The sequence below is a fragment of the Bombus impatiens genome, unplaced genomic scaffold, assembly GCF_000188095.3.
Source record: "Bombus impatiens unplaced genomic scaffold, BIMP_2.2 scf_0637, whole genome shotgun sequence".
NCBI classification, from domain to species: Eukaryota; Metazoa; Arthropoda; class Insecta; order Hymenoptera; family Apidae; genus Bombus; species Bombus impatiens.
The window spans coordinates 441,173-459,849 of NT_177056.1; the positions used below are offsets into that span (position 1 = coordinate 441,173).

General features: G+C 42.8%; 1 protein-coding gene across 13 annotated transcripts in view; it reads left to right on the forward strand.

The window, feature by feature from the left end:
• The window catches only part of LOC100745429 (polypyrimidine tract-binding protein 2), a 423,740-nt gene that overhangs the window by 165,199 nt on the left and 239,864 nt on the right, over positions 1-18,677 (forward strand). For 5 of the 13 annotated variants that reach the window (XM_033322434.1, XM_033322435.1, XM_033322437.1 and 2 more), the window contains one exon: positions 10,080-10,234. The exons of the other annotated variants lie outside the window; for them this stretch is intronic. In XM_033322434.1, the coding sequence (XP_033178325.1) occupies positions 10,154-10,234 (81 nt within the window). In that variant the 5' untranslated portion in view covers positions 10,080-10,153. The remainder of the gene's footprint in view (positions 1-10,079; positions 10,235-18,677) is intronic. 13 annotated transcript variants of the gene reach the window in all.

Below are 18,677 nucleotides of genomic sequence, written 5' to 3' on the forward strand. Positions count from 1 at the left end.
AATTCTTTCTCCTTTTTCGGGAAATTTATTGGAATTTTGTTGACACTGCAATTAAAAGGATTGAACAGGTATCGAGGGTTCCTTGGTACAGTGGATACAGAAGGTATTTATTTAACGCGATTAACCGAATGGAACTTAAAGAGAGACGCGCTTCATCCACCGAATATTATAAATAAGTATTATAATTATAAGGTATTAAATAGGTATTCGTTACATTAATTTTTGATATTATCGAATGAAATTTAAATTTCGTACGGACGCGTAAAAATTCGCGGTTTGATAATCATCGCGTTTACACGTACTACGACGGTTAATTGGATGCAGCGGTAATAAATTTCGTGTGATCTACGACCGAAAGGATTTGATTTCGAAAGCGGCACTACCTCTGTATCTTCCTAACGACAACGTTTAATCGTAGAACGGATTTTTCACAACTTTGGCATACTTGCGGTGCAGGGTGGAGAGAAAGAAATTGGCGAATTATAGGAAGGAAACGTATCGAGAAAAGAATATCTCCTTTTGTTGCTGCAAGTTCGTTTCGATAATCGTTATTGCGCAGGGGGATGAGAACGAACGTAGCCGCGTTGCGCGTTCAAGACGAAGGCAGGAAAGAAAATAAGACGAGAGAGGAAAGGAAAAACTATTTCCACCGCGTTGCGTCTTCTTTTGTGTCGTGCAAGTTTTTCAGAAGTGCTTTTTCCTATTGTTCGGACTCGCGGGCTCGAGGTAAAATCTCGCAGGAAAGAACAGATTTCGCGAACTTTGCCTCGACTCCGTGGTTACCCGCGATTGAATTCTTTACGCGTGCTCCACCTGGACTTATTCAATTATAAAACGTTTATTTAACGTAGCAAATTGCCTTCTCCCGCCGACGAGCGATATTTCTGCCTCTGCGAGAATTTATTTATTTGGAATACCTTTCGTAACTTTCGATTCAGCCTCTGAAATATTTCGCTTTGCTATCCTTCGCAAATGTATCTTTCCCAAATTTCTTTTGCCGATCTTCGTTACTCTTTCGCTGAAAGTTGCGATGTTTATTCGGAAAGTTTATGAACGCGTAATTGCGGCAATTTAATATCGCAAAAATATATCCGAGTGCCGAGAAACATAAATATCTACGTTATTTTACGTTAAGACGAATTGGAAAGAAAAGGATAGCTAAATCTTAATACGTACGTATATACGAGTAGCTGTAAAATCACAAATCCGATACTAAATCCGCTGGTAAATGTTTTCGAACCGCTGCTAGCTGGATCGCATCTGCCTAAATCGCGAAGAATACGCGATAAATACTTGCAGAAACCGAGACAAACTACGCGAGTGTTAGCCCAATGGTTTCCGAACGTTCAAACGTTTCCCATGGAATTTATTTTAGCGCGCTCTTAAGAATTTCAGCGATCTTACCTGAAATCTGTTTCGCTGCCAATATTCGTTGTCTGCGGGTGTTTAAGTTTTTGTAGCCTCGACTACGCGTTCGTTAACAGGCGCTTTGATCGACGATCGGTAGAATCGCTTATCCCAACGACGAGCAAATCGCTAATTAAACGGACGTCCCGCCGAAGACGGAACGAGATTATATTCGACGATCGTCCCAGAAGTCTGGTTAAACCCGCGGGCAACAGGTTCCGCGAGGTTTCTATGCGACGCAGCCTCCAATTCGATTCTGACAGATTGCAAATGCGATTGCAGTCGTGGCACGTGCCGCGTTATGACGTTCGACTTGTGCTGAAAATGGCGGCGATTCGCGGTAATCAACGACCATTGTCTCTGACTCGAATCCAATGAAATCGCAACGGGTTAAACGGTCATTCGTACTACGGTAGGAGTACGGTAGAAACGCAAAACGGCGTGCACGATTCCATGTGCATACCATCGGTAGTGTACTTAAATGCGCGTACGTACGCGGAAAAAGTAGAGAATTTTCCGAAGAAACTGAAAACGCAACTTTGAACACTTTGAACGTGGAAATATACAACAACAGATAAAATATCCAAACTCTAATACTCGCCGTAACATTCGGTAAATAGAACGGCTGAATTTTTTGTACTTATATTCATAAAAATGTGAATTTGCATAAATATCCGCAGTCTAGTAATTATTATTCCGTTATATTCGTAGAGCAATTCGGTCGTAATTGCGCAGAATTCTGATTACAATCGTCGATTCTCTTACCGAGCAACCTTCTTCCGCTTACCTTTGTTAAACCTTTTTTTAAAATTCCAAGAAGAAAACTTGTTTGTAACTCCAGCAGAAAGATCGATCGAGGAACGTTCATCGAGTCTCGGCTTAGGAGAATTCTCGAATTATCCTGCGCTCTCCTCCGTTAAACGTCGCAAGAACAGAGGGCGAAAGCTTGAGTGCATCTCGTAAAACATTCAACGATATTCAAAGACAATATCGAAAGCTCTTGCGCGGCCACTTGCCTCTTTTTCACCGCACTACCGAAGAGGAGAGAGAGCACTATGGAACTTTCATGTTGGGCAAAACGCGCCCAACTTAATCGCATTACTTTAACGAGAAGCCCTTTTTACCCCGAGTCTTATTCGAACCCCTCTTCGATATTCCATCCCTTCGAATATTTCGATTAAGCGTAACGATCTATTAAGAGAGTAGATTTTCGAAAATAACTAGATTCCCCTGTCGAAATTTATTTTACGCTGTGTTTTAGCTGTTCTTGGAAAACTTAATTCTAATCTACTCTGGAAATTGCCGTTTATATTCGGTATATAGTATCTTGCGATTACGGCGTTTTATAATTTCGGAAATTCGTGGTTCGAGATTAGGTTGATTGGAATTTGTCATCTTACGAACGCGCGGTTACGAAGTAATTTGTAATTTTCCCTAGAGAGACGAGAATTAAGCGGGCTTATTTATTTGTATTTGAAATTAATTTAGTATCTTTTGGCGGAAAAACTCGCCATTTCGATCGTAATTTAATATCAGCAACTTTTAAATTTGCTACAAGCTCGCAGCAAATTTTAAGAAAGTGAAACGTTCCCGTTTCGCTTTGTCGAATATTTCCATGCAACTGGAAAGTAGGATCGAACATATAAGAATCGGAAGAAAAAGTCCGAGGATCGGAGCCAAGTTTTGAAACGAAAATCGACCGAATCAGACTCGACTTTGCCCTCTTGCCGGGCATATTCGGATCAGAATTAACGATCCATACCCTAACTTCGCCCCCTATCCGAAGGATAGGAAGAAGCTGGTAGCAAAAGATGCCCGCAGGATTTCTCTAGTCTCGGGGGATGTTTCCTTCTTGCACCAACTATGTCCCTTACCAGAGGCAAGCAAACTGGAAGTCGAGTTAGTATGTATTTATAGAGCCACGTTGTCCTTGCATCAATCTCTAAATTTGCTGACGTCCCGCTCGTTTTCCAAGTCCCGCGAATCCTTTGGTCTTCGAAGAACCGAGTTTAAAGTTTAAAAAGAGCCAAAGAAAAACTATAAAACGTCGTAATTTCAAATTTTAAACGTCATCGATTCTAATTATCCTAACTTTAAATTACGAGCTTGATCTGGGTAATTTTCAATTTAAAAAGTTCCCGATTGCACAGTAGCGATATCGATATTACGATTATTACAAATTCGTGAATTTGAAAGTTTCGAACGTTGTTAAAGTTTATTAACCCTATAGAACGATACGCGTGAAGCAGGTACGTAACCGAAAGATTACGCATTAATTATCGATAATTTTCTACTTTGAGAGCTTTCGCAATTACCCAAACGCCGTCTTAAAACTTTCGAAGAAGCCTCGGGTAAAAATTACTTTCATCGGAGTAAAGAAGATCTTAGGTTATTCGTTGCCCTATTGGATCGAGGATCTTTAAGGTTTAAGCGCGAGCAAAACTCAGTATCAGGGAAACGTTCCTGGACTTGGCTACGTGATTACTATAATCGGGCCTTTTGTTATTTTGCCTGGTTAGTTCATTTCGCGTTCGCGTAAGTCCTCTTTAAAGTAAAATACCCGTGTACGTGCCCGTTTTGCAGTTGGATTAGATTCTCAGCCTTCGATCTAAAGCGAAAAAGCTTCGCTCCGCGCTCTGCATCCTTACTGGCCGCTTAAAAGAACGATCAATCCTTTAAAATTAATCGATTAAAAACGTATCCGTTCGATCGGACGCCAATACGAGAATTCGCAACTTGTTGTTGTCAGATTTACTTTATCCACGCTTCCCGACTTTCGACCATTTCCTCTTACATCTTCGTTTACGTTTACGCTGACATTCTATCTTGGAGTCTTACAACCTAAACGTCTTGTATCAGCTTGCTCTGCTAACGTCGCGCACCTCTTTGCTACTGGCCATTCGAGAATTTGTGATTCTACGTTTGGACGATTGCATTTAGTAGATAAGTTTGAGAAAAATGACTACGAAGAATTACGATTTCAGGGATCTGTGAGTGGAAATTAGATCGATCGGTAGGAGGATAGTCAAATAACAGTCTCGCGAGAGGAATGTCCTGAGGGTGTAGTACGGTTAAGAGTGCAAGGCAGATAAGAACAACAATTGTAAACCGCGTCGACTTTCATGGCAGGCCGGCAAATAATTTATTAGTAAATTGATTTGATTTATTAGCAGTTATGCGGAGGAATGAATAAACAGCCTGATCGTAATTGAAATACATATTTCATTCGAAGGTTCCGCGACTTTTCAGAGTCTGTCACGACGAGAATGAAATTGTGCAAGGAGATAAGTTAGTTTGATATTTTGTTTACTTTCTCCGAATTGCCATCGTAATTGGAAAATGGAACCGAGGAAATTGGTGCAACTTTTTCAAATTGGCTGCTGGTAACAGCGATTGAATTTCAGTACAGTCAGTTATAGTTTCCATTTGCGTTGCGTGCAATAACCAATTCATTTAGAACCAATAAAATTATCGCGTCGCAGTCTTTCAAATTGCTCAGACGATAATAAAGAAATACCAAGTGAAGCGAGCATGTTCCAAATGTGGAAAGAAATTTTCGTTGTCGCGAGGAGTTGACGGGCGACCGAATCGGCAACAGGTACATCGAAACCAAATCGTTGTTTTGAAACGAACAGGAGGGAGAGAGCGTGTCAGAGAGGGAGAGGCGTTACGGTCGTCGAAACCGATGACTCGAATATTGGCTAAAAATGCAAATTGTCCCTCGTTCGAGCGCGCACCGCGCATCGGCTGTGAAGTAATTGAAAACACGCGTCATCTCCGGCTACGATGAGGGGTCCCGGTGCATTGCTTCCGGTACCGTTCGACTTCCGCTCCGCTACTCTCTAAAATTGCGCCGAACTGCTCTTCGAAGATGGCGTTTTCTGGTAGCCGTCCAACATACACGTCGTTGACCGCGGTTGTACAAACGTAATCCTATCTTGCACTCTCCGTATAAGAGTATTAAACCGTCTTTGTGTATCTATGTGTTTAACTTTGCTTTCGTAAGATTTTACGAAATGAAACGGACCGGTAGTAGGAGAAGGCAGACATCGTTAGCAGAGAACCGCGCTAAACATCGGTGTGGCGTCATCGTTCGTGCGTCACCGTCGATATCCGTAATGCGGATACACCGATTGCCAATTAGCGGCTCGATGTCGATCGATCGTAAGCCACCGGCTGAGCACGGTCGACCGATCGTACTCGTTAACGACAACCTCGAAAGAACCCATCGTCTCGGATCGGAGAATTCTCTGAGATCTTCGCGATCATCCCCCGATTTCACGGTCGAGCTTCGTCTCCTCGGAGAATAAGACACCCTGTATGTACGTTATCTTGCTATGGACGAGCTTACGAGAGCAAATCGCTTGTTTTTTTAGGCTCGAATACGGATCGTGTAGCTGTCCAGTGAAATCAAGAACTCGATGAAAAACGAAAACGCGGGTCAGTTCGGTCTGCCAGAGATCGACTAACGTGCCGTTAGTCCACCATCCAGTTATAAACCGTCTCTCAAACGCACCCTAAAACTCGCCCGCGTCATCAACATCGTAAACATCAAGAAGATTCTTGTCGGGTCTCCTCTCTTCTTCGTTCCAATAAAAACAACGAAATGGACGCGCTAAACGTAGCTACGAGCTCGGTGGAAATAGACGAGAGAGCCACACTTTGCTCAAAGCGATAATTGCACACGTTATTCCGCGTTAATACCAGCGGATAAAGCGCCCGTGACGCTTGTCCACGTCCTCTCCTTTTATTTCTGGCCGCGAGTTCCTCTTGCACCCTCTGTTTCCGCCGTGCACGCGGAGAAACGGGTCGCGTTTGATTAATTCTGCATCCAACCGTGGCTAATTCTCCGGCGATTAACTCCGAGCAAGGGGCGAAAAAAGAGGGAAAAACGAGAATGTGCGACGTGAGAATGGAAATGTCGAGCGTTCTCTGTTCTCTCTCTCTCTCTCTCTCTTTTTCTGTTTGTCCGCCTGTTTGTTTCTTTCTCTCTTCCTCTTTGCGACTTGTTGCAAACGATTCGTGAATGTACGTGTGCGTTCGCGTGCTCGAATGATAAATGAACGCTTGCTTGATTCGTTTGGAATGGAGACTGGTTTCGAGGAAAGGAGCGACGTTATAGTTTGAGTTATAGTTATTATCGTAGAATAACTTACGGATCTCTGCACCGTAGTTGAAATTTTGCCGATCGTGCCAGGGTTCGGCAACTATCGTCTATCGTTGAATATCGAGATTCTGTGATTTTGTAACGTTTTAATCTGTTAATTTTAGTCTATCGGCTCACATTAGTAGCGGCTCATATTTTTTCCAATGGATTTTGTACCATGTTTACTCCGTAGACCGGGATCTTTCTTGAACGAGCAAATTGGAAAATTTCGTGGGTTTCTCGCAAAACGGGCAGGTGACAGACCTTTGGCTCTCTTCCTGAAACAAAGTTACAGGATAGGTAACATTAAGAATCTATTTGGAAGGCTCGAGAATGCCGTACGAATCTTTCTACACATTTTCGAAGATTTTCGTCCACTGAAAAACGTGACGAATGTAACCAACCCCGATTTCGGTTTCTGGTAACCGTTGAAACGTTTACGGAGCGAGGCTCGAGATTATAATATTCGTACCATTGTAATATTTGTACTATTATCTAAAATTATTAACTAAAATTACGTATTTGAATATAAAATTAACAAAATTGAACTTAGCATAAAGTAGAATCGATCGACATGGCCTTTAAGAATCTCACGCAATCCCTGTACCGATATAAAATGAAATTATAATTCTACGATATAAAACGATCACGCTTATGAGAAACACGCGATCAACTATAACGTGCACGTGGTACGAAGAACGCAGCGAAACACACAGAGATTCGAGAACAAAGAAGTCGTCAAATCTACGTATCCCGTTTCCCAAATAAAATTGCAATCCTCCAACCTGGAAGAAAAAACGAGAATTAGCAACGCGTTCATCGACAATGCGCGCATCGGAACGTACAAAAGCTTGAACAGCAACAACGTCCGATATATCCGCGAGCAAAGCAAGATCCAGCGGTGCAACAACCGTGGAATACGGGGAATCGTGGCGCGTTTGGCTCGCAGCCACCCCTCGAGCTTCTTCACCCTGCCGACACTGGTCAAGCCTCGTTTTTCTTTCTTTTTCTTTTTATCTGTTTCTTCCTTTGCCTCTTTCCTTTTTCCTTTTTCTTTTTACGCGAACGGATATTTTATTCAGCGGCACTCGTCCGGCTCACGGCTCTCGGCTCTCGCGGCCGTTTGATATCGCAGTCTCATTGCATAAAACCCGAGGCTTGCATAAAACAGCGAACCAGGCGTTTTCTCCAGGCACGACGGCTGGGAGAAAGACAGGATTCGCCTCCTCGTGGACAGGGGAGAAAGGAACTCGGTGGAAAAAAATTCATCTGACGGAGGATTAAGCGACACGGGCAAGCTTCCGCGTGTCGAGTTGCCGGAGGGTGCGTAGCGATCGATCTGTCTGACGATTCTCACGCGTCCCTCGTTTTTTTTTCTTCTTTATGGCATATTCTCGATGTTTATTTGTCGTTAGATTGCGATTTGTCTCTATAGAATTTCCTGGGTTTGCGAGTAGAATCGAAGAGGTGGTAGAATGGAACCAAAGAACAGGGATACGCCAGGAGACGACACTCCGAGCGGCACCTTCGACGTTACTCGATGGCTCGTCCATTCGAATTGGCTCTAGAGACAAGCGCGTTATTCGAAACGACTAAACTCGATGCGCTTCTTTACTTCGCTTTAATCAGAGTCGTGCACTCTGTACTGTACTCTCGCGTCTTCGAATTTTCTATAATTATACGACGGTATCGATGAAAATTCGCATGTCTACGAATTGTTATAATATACGAAAGAAAATGGTACGTAACGTGACAAAAGGCGAATGAAACGCAGAATCAGAACGTTTTATCAACTTTAAGCTCTAACAATTTTGCACTGCAATTTCAATTGAATCTCCGTGTGAGCATGCCGGAATACGACAGCGTTGCTCGACGATATTCGACCAACGCAAGGCGCGTGCATAAGTCTTTGGCCAACGAGACGTTTCACCGACTCGTTTCACGACTTATCCCCGTCATCGAGTCGCAATCTTGAACGCCAGCACGACAGTTTACGTTCGTAAATTAGATCTGTGTCATGTGGCAGCGGTCGATCCGCGGGTTGGACCGAAGGATGAGGGGCGACGTTGAGGGTTGCTGTGCCACGAGGTTGTGGAGGGAAACGTTGTAACAGCACGATCCGTGGCGGCTTAACCGGCAAAGCCGAAGTAAGACCTTCGGCGAAATTTCTATTTCCGTGAACGTCGTGTTGCCGCGCTGTTTTAGTGGTTGAGGGACGAAATTATCCTCCTGCTGTTACACGACCACCCTCTTTCTTTGATCTCTCGAGTCGTTTAAACGCGACGAAGGCTCGTGGTAACTCGAGGACGCGTGGATGTTCGTTTTATTCGATTTTATTCGATTTTATTCGATCGGGTATTAGCAGTGGTGTATCTAATAACGATGACATTTATGCTTCGTGACTATTCATTTACGTCTGAAAGAGATCTAATCCCATATGACCAGCAGATAGTAGATAATCTAAGAAAAGTTCTTAAAAATCAGTTGCATTTATCGCTGTTACACGCGAGTCCCCCGTTCAATTTGTAAATATCTTTGTACGGTAAAATACTGCCTGGATCTTTGAAATCTTTAGTTTTACTTTCGCGCTTCAACCTTTGAATTTTAAAGGATCGTTCGAAAGACTCGGCCAAAACACGGCGAATAATATTTGTCGGCTACAAAAAGCAGCTCCCTACGGTCTGGAAACGAGGTTGAGGATTTACAGCGGCGACGATCCCGGCAACGAACGAAACCGGTCTCTAAGTACACTTTAATTAGCCGGCGAGCAAACAATCAAGCTCCTAAGCCAGCGATTTACACGGGGAGGATGCGTGCGGATACGGAATTACCATCTCGATGCCAGAAGCGACTCGTTTCCAAGAAACCAGATTCTGCTACCAACGATTTTCGCTGTTCCGGCTATCAGCTGGCAACTCTGGAGAGCCCTCGCGCTGCCTTATCTATTATCGAATAGTAAATTCAATAGTACAGGGTAACTGTACTCAACGCGAACACCTGATGTTATTAAAAGCTTTCCAAAATGAGAAACACGCTGACGTCGAAAGGGGGCAAAATGAATATTTCGATACTCTTACGTTGATAGATAATTACGTAGAAACAACGATCGGCTGGATTCGACGATAAATTTCCAAGCGAAGCTACAGCGTGAATACGTTTGTCTTTTAGTTTCCGCCGTTGCCGATTGATCTCGTCGGTTACTTACTGAGATATCGCAGCGTTCCAGCGACTGCAGTTGCTGTTTCGCGTTAGATACAGTTAGCCCACTTTACAAATTTTCGGCTGAAAGCGTCTCGGTAAACATTGCCACCGTTCCCAAAAACGGAAAATAGTATCCGAGAGGATTATTTTCTAACTTCGACTCTAATAATACTCGCCTTGTAAGCTTGCCAAATAATCTTTTACCGCGCTAATTTAACGGTATTTCTTCGTCTCTGTAATAATTCGTCGTTTATTTTTACCTTTCCAATTTTCTTTCACTTTTGTCGTGCTTAGCTAACGTTTTCTCTGTCTTTCTGTGTTCCAGGTAGGTCTAGTAAGCAATAAATTGATTTGTGTTCTGTGCACGAAGGGAAAGTACGTGCGAAGATTCTAGACAGTATGATGATGGCAAACCTACCCCCCGTTATGCTGCCACCCCTTACCGACTATGGGATGCTGACTCCTACCCTCGGAATAAAGGTGAGTCGCCATCATCCAGTTTGGATTGGCAGCGTATCTTTCAAATTTCAACGAAATCACAAATTACAAATTTAAAAGAAATCTCTGCAGAATTCACAGAATAAGGAAATTTCCGAAGGAACGCATTTATCGAACGTTATTGCCGAAACGTATATCTATCGATCCTTTCAGCGGTAAAATACGATTAGCACAAATATATTGTAGCACAAGAAGCCACAAAACATGACACGAACGAATAATACCATTGCTTATCGTTATCGTTTCTTTAAGACGTTAAATGTCGATATTTTTTTTATCTATCGTATTTTAAAAAGAAAACGACACTTGGCGAAAACATTCGCGAAACGTATTTTATTTCTGTGAAATTTCTGTGCGTGTACCACATTGCGGCGCGAAACGATTTAACGTTGATATCAGATACGAATCATCGAAAAAAATATCCTACAAGCGTGTGATAAAAATGTTTCTCATTCCGTTGAAAGAATTTCCTATTACGTGCAATATAAGAAAAAAAAGGAAAAAGAGAGAGAAGTTGGCATCACAAGCATGAAAAAGAAATTAAAGGAAGCAAGTTTCGTTCTTCGAGTGTAAATTCGGTGTAAATTCTTTCCAAAGGATTCGTGGCACTGAGAAATTATCTTAGAGCTTGCTCTCCAGATGCGTTCGTTTTAAAAAAAACTGGTTGCCGCTGAAAGGATTAATCAAACGCGAATTCGATCCGCGGAGCAAGAAATCGGTACGTCGTGGATGAACGATCGATCGAACGAAAATTATCGAAATACTAGAAAACGTTGAATTTGGATAAAAAGGATAAAGATGAGTCGGTGTCAGGGGTAAGTGAACCAACGTCGTACACCCTTTCCGAGCTTTCTCTTGTCTCAGTGATTATTTTCCTGTACAGCACCGTTGCCGAAAGCGTACTTGATGGCGTGTAGAGCTTGCTTCTTTTTCCACGTCGCGAGCACGTGACGCGTCGTTTCCTTTTTCCTTTATTATTTCCGTGTTTTCTTGAGTTTCTCTATCGATGTGAAGAAGGCATGCTTTTGTCGTTGTTAAGATGTTTTTATACCATGTATATGTATGTATTCGTGTGTCTCGATGGTCGTTCTTTGGCTGGATAATTTCCAATGTCTGGTAAGTGATGAAAAGTTAATTCTACGAAGTTTTTCAGATGCCATTGTTCTTGCGACGTTCGTACGTATCCGCGAGACACCGTTTGAACACGCGACGAATAAATTATTACCTATTGAAATAGAAATTTCAAACAACGTCGATTTTCTTCCATCTGTAGGGTTTTAATCAATTTTCACTCTTGCTCTTTTCGATCGCGTAATTCGTCGCTCTTCCGGACTCTTTGTCCGTTATACGCTTTTTCTGATGTTTTAATTCGGCAAATGGACGCACGCGTTAATGCAGAGAGATGTTAGAAGCATCGTTGGCGAAACTGATCGAGGCGTAAAACCGGTCGCGGTCGTTCCATCCGAATTCCTATCGCACTTTCGCGTTAACGGCCCTCGTTTCGAACCGTACTGTTTAATATTTACGGCTGGCTAGCTTTTACTGCAACTTTCGACCGATGTTACGATCCCTTTTATTAGCAGAAACGTTTCGCTTTTTGTCTCGATTTTGATGCTCCATTTTTATCGAACGAACGCTTTAAATTCGCAGTGATGCGTTATGTAGTGTTATTAGATCGGCTAAATATAAGTTTGTTATATCGCTAATTTGTACGAATTGGTATTATGAGTTCTTCTTCTTCTATTAGAAAATATCTAAATTAGTAATATGAAATAAGTGGTTCAAAAATATGTCGAATATGCTACACTGAAATTTATAGGAAAATAGAAGACGGATATTTGCAAATGAATGAAAAAGAATGAAGAATGACGTTGTTAAATGTCTGCGAACCACGGTATATTAATTAAAATTCCTCCGGAAATACTTGCGAGGAATCTACGTGGCTACCACTGATACGATATCTATCGATATGTTGGTCGAGGACGCGACTAATTTACCGCGTGGTTTTGTGTCCTGAAAACACGAAAACAGGGAATTAATTTTCATATCGAGCGAACCGCTTAATTTCCATAAAATAACGAATTCTTATTTGTATTTTCTACATTTCCGCGGACGAATACCGCGAAACTGAACGTCCGAAGTTTTTGCGCATTTGATAGTCGGAGAACTTGAAAGTTCGAAAATTTCCAGATCTACAGATATCCGATATTTTGTAATCTTTTCACGATCCGACGATGTAAAAATTTGAAAGCTTGTAAACTCGAGAATGAAATTGTCGCGGCGCGAGGTCGCGTACGAAAATTCTAATTCGTGAAACGGCAATATCTAGATCCAAGTCGGTTTTCTAAAGCCGGTACAGCGTTGCGATGCAACAGGTCTCGACTGCTATCCGTGGCCATTCCGCGTCGGACAGAGGATCCGAATCGGTTCAGTGAGCTTATGGAACTTATTTCTGGTGACTTTGTGTCTATTAGGCTATTCAAAGGCCTTCTCTTAATCCTCTTTCACCCTCGCGCTCATTTCCATTTTCCCCATTCCGCATTTTCATGCACCTTTAAAAATTCTTCCGTTGTTTGCTTCGTGTCGACGATCACGCCAAGCCCTCTCTCGCCTCTTAAAGCATTCAAATATTTCCCTTTCTTTGTTCTTCCTTGAGATTTTGCGCGACTTGTTTTATGTTTTATAAAACACTCTTTCGTATACCGTTCGAGTCGAACAGTAATTTGTTTTCTGATAAATTTTACTGTTTTTTCAATCGATATAGATATTCCTTGCATAATTTAATCGTCGTGTCTCTACGGTATTTTATATTAAATTTAATAATGTTGCAGGTATATCGCAGGAACTTTGGGTTATTGAAATTTGGAAAAGATTTGTTTAATAGGGATAATTCGTTGATATCCAAAGAGCATAGGATACTTTCGTCGATAATTGGTAATGGCGATTAAATTTCAGATTCTCTGTTTAGCCAAAAGATAATATCACTTACGAAATTCACGAGATACTAAAGACCATTTTCTACGATCCGAAGCGCAATATCTCGCCCCCTGCTATAGCGAGCAGCAACTAGTGGCGCGAAATTACAAACGATTTTCGCGCCCAAAGCGGCCATTCGGCAATTAAAGGGATTCGCCGTGATTTTATGGTCGCCTGTTCCCGAATCGCGTGCCGTTTCAGCTCGATCGCGTTCTTTCGAAACGACCGGGGCTTTCTCACGGCGATAACCATTGCCGTTAGGCGAGTTTATAAAGGCTGGAATGCAAAACAGCGAATGCGACGCCCCGTTTCGTAGTCGGAGAACGAAACGGGCCTCTTCCGCGAAAACTGGACCTGTGAATCACGTTAAGACTCCGAATGTATCGCGTTGGATTTCATTCTCTGCCTTTATGCAACATTTACCTAACTTTTCACTCAACTTTTCTTTCTCTGCCCTAGTTTTTATTTTCGGATTCAAAGTACTAGTTGGTTCGCGCGATGTGAAATACGTGGTATCGCCTGATCAATCTGCCACGTCACTTTCCTTTTAGGTAAATAATCGTGCGTTTATTTGTTTTTCCGATTTACCAATTAACGTCCACCTCTTTTCGTCGTTAAAAATTGTGAAATTTTCACCTTCGAATGGAATTTTTCCTCGAACGTGTAATGTGTATTATCAATTTCCGTGTTTGCCACTTTAACGCGTATTATTAATTTCCATGTTTACCATCGAACAGAGGAAATGGAAATAACGATTAAAAAGGAACGAAATTTTAATATAGAAATAATTTTAATATATATATTTTTTAATATAGAAGACAATCGATATGTCAGAATTTCCAAATTCAATTCCCTTTGAATACGAATCTGTCTCTTTATACAGGCTGTCTCGTTATCGAGGCTACTCTCGTCTCGAACGAAACTTACCTTGTTTCGAGGGGTATACGCGCCTTCGAGATTTCAACCTGATCTTTGTTTTTCAAAGTGAAACTGCACGCTATCCTCTCTTGTACGCCAATCGATGCAATTTTTAAAGCCCTACAGGAAAATATCAAGTATTCGTATTAAGCATCGAGGTACTCGGGTCGACGAACGATTTCTACGAACGAGTCTTAAAGGATTTTTTAACTTTGATCTCGTAAAACATGTCGTATAAAAGACAAGGGAAGACAAAACGTAGTGTTTTCATATTTGAGACATGCTGGGAGATACGTGAGTGGGTAGACTAAAACGAGACACCCTGTATATGCTGACGAATTTTCCATTTTGAAAGCGGCGAGGTTGTCCTTTGGATGGTAAAAGAGCACATAAAAAGATAAACGAACCGGGGGATACGTCGTCAATTGACTGACTGTTAGACATTATTGGAGATGAAACGACGGTTGATCGAGTGTGATGGATTTCTGCTCCGTCGCAGCCACCTCTATTCACGCAAATAATTATCTTGCCTCGATAAAACGTGGGACGTAGGGTAAATGATTGCACATCTATCGGACCTTCTACCCATTAAAAATCATTCCTGGTAGCCACGATGAAAAGAATATTACCGAAAATCGATTTCCTCCCGTGTATATTACTTCAAAGGGAGTCGAAGACCTTTTTTCAACTGGAAATTGAATTACGGGCAGACATTTGGAAAATGGAGTACAATAATTTAAAGAAAGGCGTTTTTTCAGTTTTGAAGGTTGATCGAATGCTTTGTTCTAAGAAAGAAAGAAGAGAAGAAGAGAAAAAGAGAATGGCAAAAGTAGCGAATATAATGAAATTAAAAATGCGGTATTCCGCGTCTAGTCAAGAAAAAAAAAGGAGAAAAAAAAAAGACCGCGAAAAGTCTACCTTGTTTTTAACTTGAACGATTTCGGCTGTTGGGACGATCGTGAGACGTTCGTTAATTGTCTATTAAGAACCATTGTTCGCTGTTCGAACGATACCGGCGATCATCTCCGTTCTGAAACGTATATAATACGATAGACAGAAATTTTCTGTCAGAAGATTCAGTAACAGACGAGAACAGACGAAAAATCGAGAGGAGAATCAAACGTGTTCGGAGAAGGCTTCCGGTTTTCAGGAGGACGTCTATGCCGCGGTATTATTTTTGCGAGGAAAATTCTGGGCGTGATGGCGCGACAAGGCTGATTTGAATTTTTCTCGATGCGCCCGCGGCTCTTGCCGGGACACGTCCCATCGAATATTCCATAAATAAATCGGCGTTTAATAGAAAATCGGCTGGGAACCGCCTCATCGCTCACTGTCACGCCGCGGCTCGCGCGCTATCTCAATAATATTCAGTTTATAAAGTTTCGATGGCGTCCTTATTACGCCGAAGAGACTCACTGCTCTCCCTTCTCGGTCTTCGCCCTCCTTAACACCGATTTATCCCGTAATTCTAGTTTATTAGCTATTTCTCGCCGTCGAACAAGAGCGATAGTCGCGGCCGCGCGAAATTACTATCCGATGGCATCTTCTTCGTTTCGAAATTTGTCGAATCCTCGAAAGTAAAGACCTCGGAGTCTATGCTCGGAAAAGCTTTGTTTTGCTTAAATTTAGAAAGGAATTCGTCGAATATCTACTCGCCGAACTAATCTCATTTTTTCTACAAAGAGCATGATGTTTGTCGCAGTATATCGTTTAAAAGAGTCGACTAAGAACGCCGAATTGAAAGTTTCCCGAGCATTTTTGAGCAAAAAGGACTCTGATTTCACAAAGTTTCTTGAAGAGTTATTGGTCGCCGTTGGTTTCGAAGATTTTCTACGATACAAAGATTCCTCTTCTCCATAGAGCGTACAACAGCTCTAAAAATAGTCTAATTATAAAGGTGGAAGGAAAATTTCGTGCAAAGATAGATCGGAGACGATCAGCTTTGTCTCGATTCCCCCGCCAAGAGGAAGTCGGAGAGAAGAGGGTGAAAAGGGGGTGACAACCTCTTCACAGGTGCACGCTGTAGCCAGTTAATTGAATCGCTTAATTAATTTTGTAGTCTTTAATTAAACGTAAGAAAAGACACTACGGGGAGCCGATAATTTTGATGAGATTCAGGATGCCGGAATTAGGAAAGAGGGCTGCTGATAACGCGTTTAATACTTGATCGTAACCAGCACGTGGTCGTCGGACCAACCATCTCCGAGTTACTCACCGTCGAGGAATCCATTTTGGTTCTGCATATGTTATCGTTGATTTGGTAATTTAAGTTCGATCAGGGGAGGCGGCGCTGAATTTTTCATCCTAAGGCGACTAGAACCTCGTCGTGTTATACGGGCTGGATATTTTACGCTTTATAGGGGCCGTAAGCTTCAGATTTAACACGTAAATGCATGATTCTTCGCGAAGGTCGCGAATAGTTGGCGGTTCGCGACCTTAAAATCGATTGCACGATATAACGGGTTCGTGTGCGAGTCTAGAGTCTGAGACCCGTATCCTTCGTCCACTTCCACGAGGGTAGGATGCATCGGATTCCGTTCCTGATAGATGGCTGAGTCCGACCGACCAGGAACTGGCTAATTATTAGTTCTTGGACGGTGGCATCGTCCGTGAAAACATCGGCTTCAGGATATTGGAGCGGATCACGCGTCACAGAACCCAAGATAACGATACCTATCGCTCGCGTAGTGCCGGGACTAAGACTAGTTTACGATGCTATTGAGATTTATCGCTATCGAGGTGCAGGAAGAAACTATGTATTATCCCCGGTTAACCTTAAAGTCAGAAGTTCTTGCAGCTATAAACGACACTAAATGAAAGTGAATGATAACGATACGCGAATAAAATAAAACAGTCGAAAATAGCTGCGAAGCGTCGTAAACTCGGTTTAAGCCATCTATGCGTGAAACCTTAACAAAAACGGTAATGACGCGATGAGAAAAGGAAAAGAAATCTGCAAATTTTTAATCGTGCAATTAGTTGCACGCAGGCACGAAAAAGCGGTGTCGCCGATTCGCTTCAAGGATCCATTTGCACGTGCCATTGAAGGAAAATCGTTATTCCGGTGAGGAATGTAATTAAAAAAACGCGGCTTAAATCGAAAACGAAGCAGCAACGGGCATTGTGAGCTTTCCGAAACGACCGTAGAAAGCGGTAGATGGCCGTAGGTGGTGTACGGCGTGTACATAGCCGGAATGGTGGTAATGGGGGCCGTAGTCAAGCCGGCCAACTGAAATCCAGCGCCTAGGCCGAAACAAAGCGGAAAGCTTGTCCGTGCAAACAGCGAGCGGGCAGCCATTGCTCCGCGAAACTTTAACAATGGTTATTGTTTCGACACGGGTCTGTAACGGGCCTAATAAAATGCGCGGAAGCCGTCGGTGGAAAAAAAGCGGCGGCAGCGGAAAAATCGGCTGGAGCGAAGTAGCTGGATGAAGTAAAAGTCCGAGGCGAGAGAGGAGAGACGACCTGTGCCTCTCTCGTTACCGTTTCTAACACGCTTTCTCGTGTTTTATACCGTGCAAGTTCCCCCTTGTTTGCTGCCGCTGCCGCTGCTGCTGCTGCCATTTCCCCCGATTTTCGCGTGTTTTCCCTCGTGTTTCTCTTTTTTCCGGTTCTGTTTGGTTTTTGCAGAGTGCCTCGCGATCGGGCTAATGACTCGAGTCAGTGTTTTAGAGGAGTTGCCAGGCATTTGATCGCTTTGGTAGTTTTCCCGAAGGTTTTTCGGTTTTTGGGGCAAGTTTTGGGCCAAATAGGAATTTATTTCTTATCTGCTGGATGTAAAAATAAACGCTCGACATTGTACATTTCATACACTTTTCCGCATTACTTATATTCTGCGCATCTGTCTATTTTGATATTTTCCAAACTGGTAGATGCGTAGTCCAACTATGAAATAAATTCAATCGCGTTCGGTTCCTTTTTGTAGCCACTGTACAGTGTACACACTTACCGTTACACAATTTCGAAACTGGTGAAACTCGCCCCTAATAGCATTAGACAGCGTCGCTGAGGGCGGCGTGGAACGATATTGGTCGCCAGTAGCACGGTTCGGTTCTAATTTAGTTGATTCGCACGGTGCAGCGGCAAAACGGATGGAAAAGGAGGGTGGTCGCAACAAAGAGCTGATTCGAGATAACCGTGGTCGGGACGCGATGCGCCCTCGTTGGAGATCGAGAGCCCGTTTGCCTGCAAGTTAGCGTGTATTTTGCAAGATCTTCGGCCGAGTATTCGTGGCGCGTTCGTTGCGGGAGCGTGTGCATATTTCAATGGAACGAACGTTTCGTCGTGGAACGGCCCACCCTCGCTTTCCGTAGCTCGAACTCGAGGCATTTCGATGCCAGCCTTTGATTCGCTGCCTCGCATCGCGACGTCGCCGATGATCGAGCTTCCTGTGCTCGCGACAACCACCGTTGTTTGATTTAGTATCAAAGCGAAGTATGCGCTTGTGCGCGTCGTTTGACGTCGTGGAAATTCTTTTTGGTGGCCTTTAACCGGTTTGTCGTGTGACGGTAATCAGCGTTGTTCGATATAG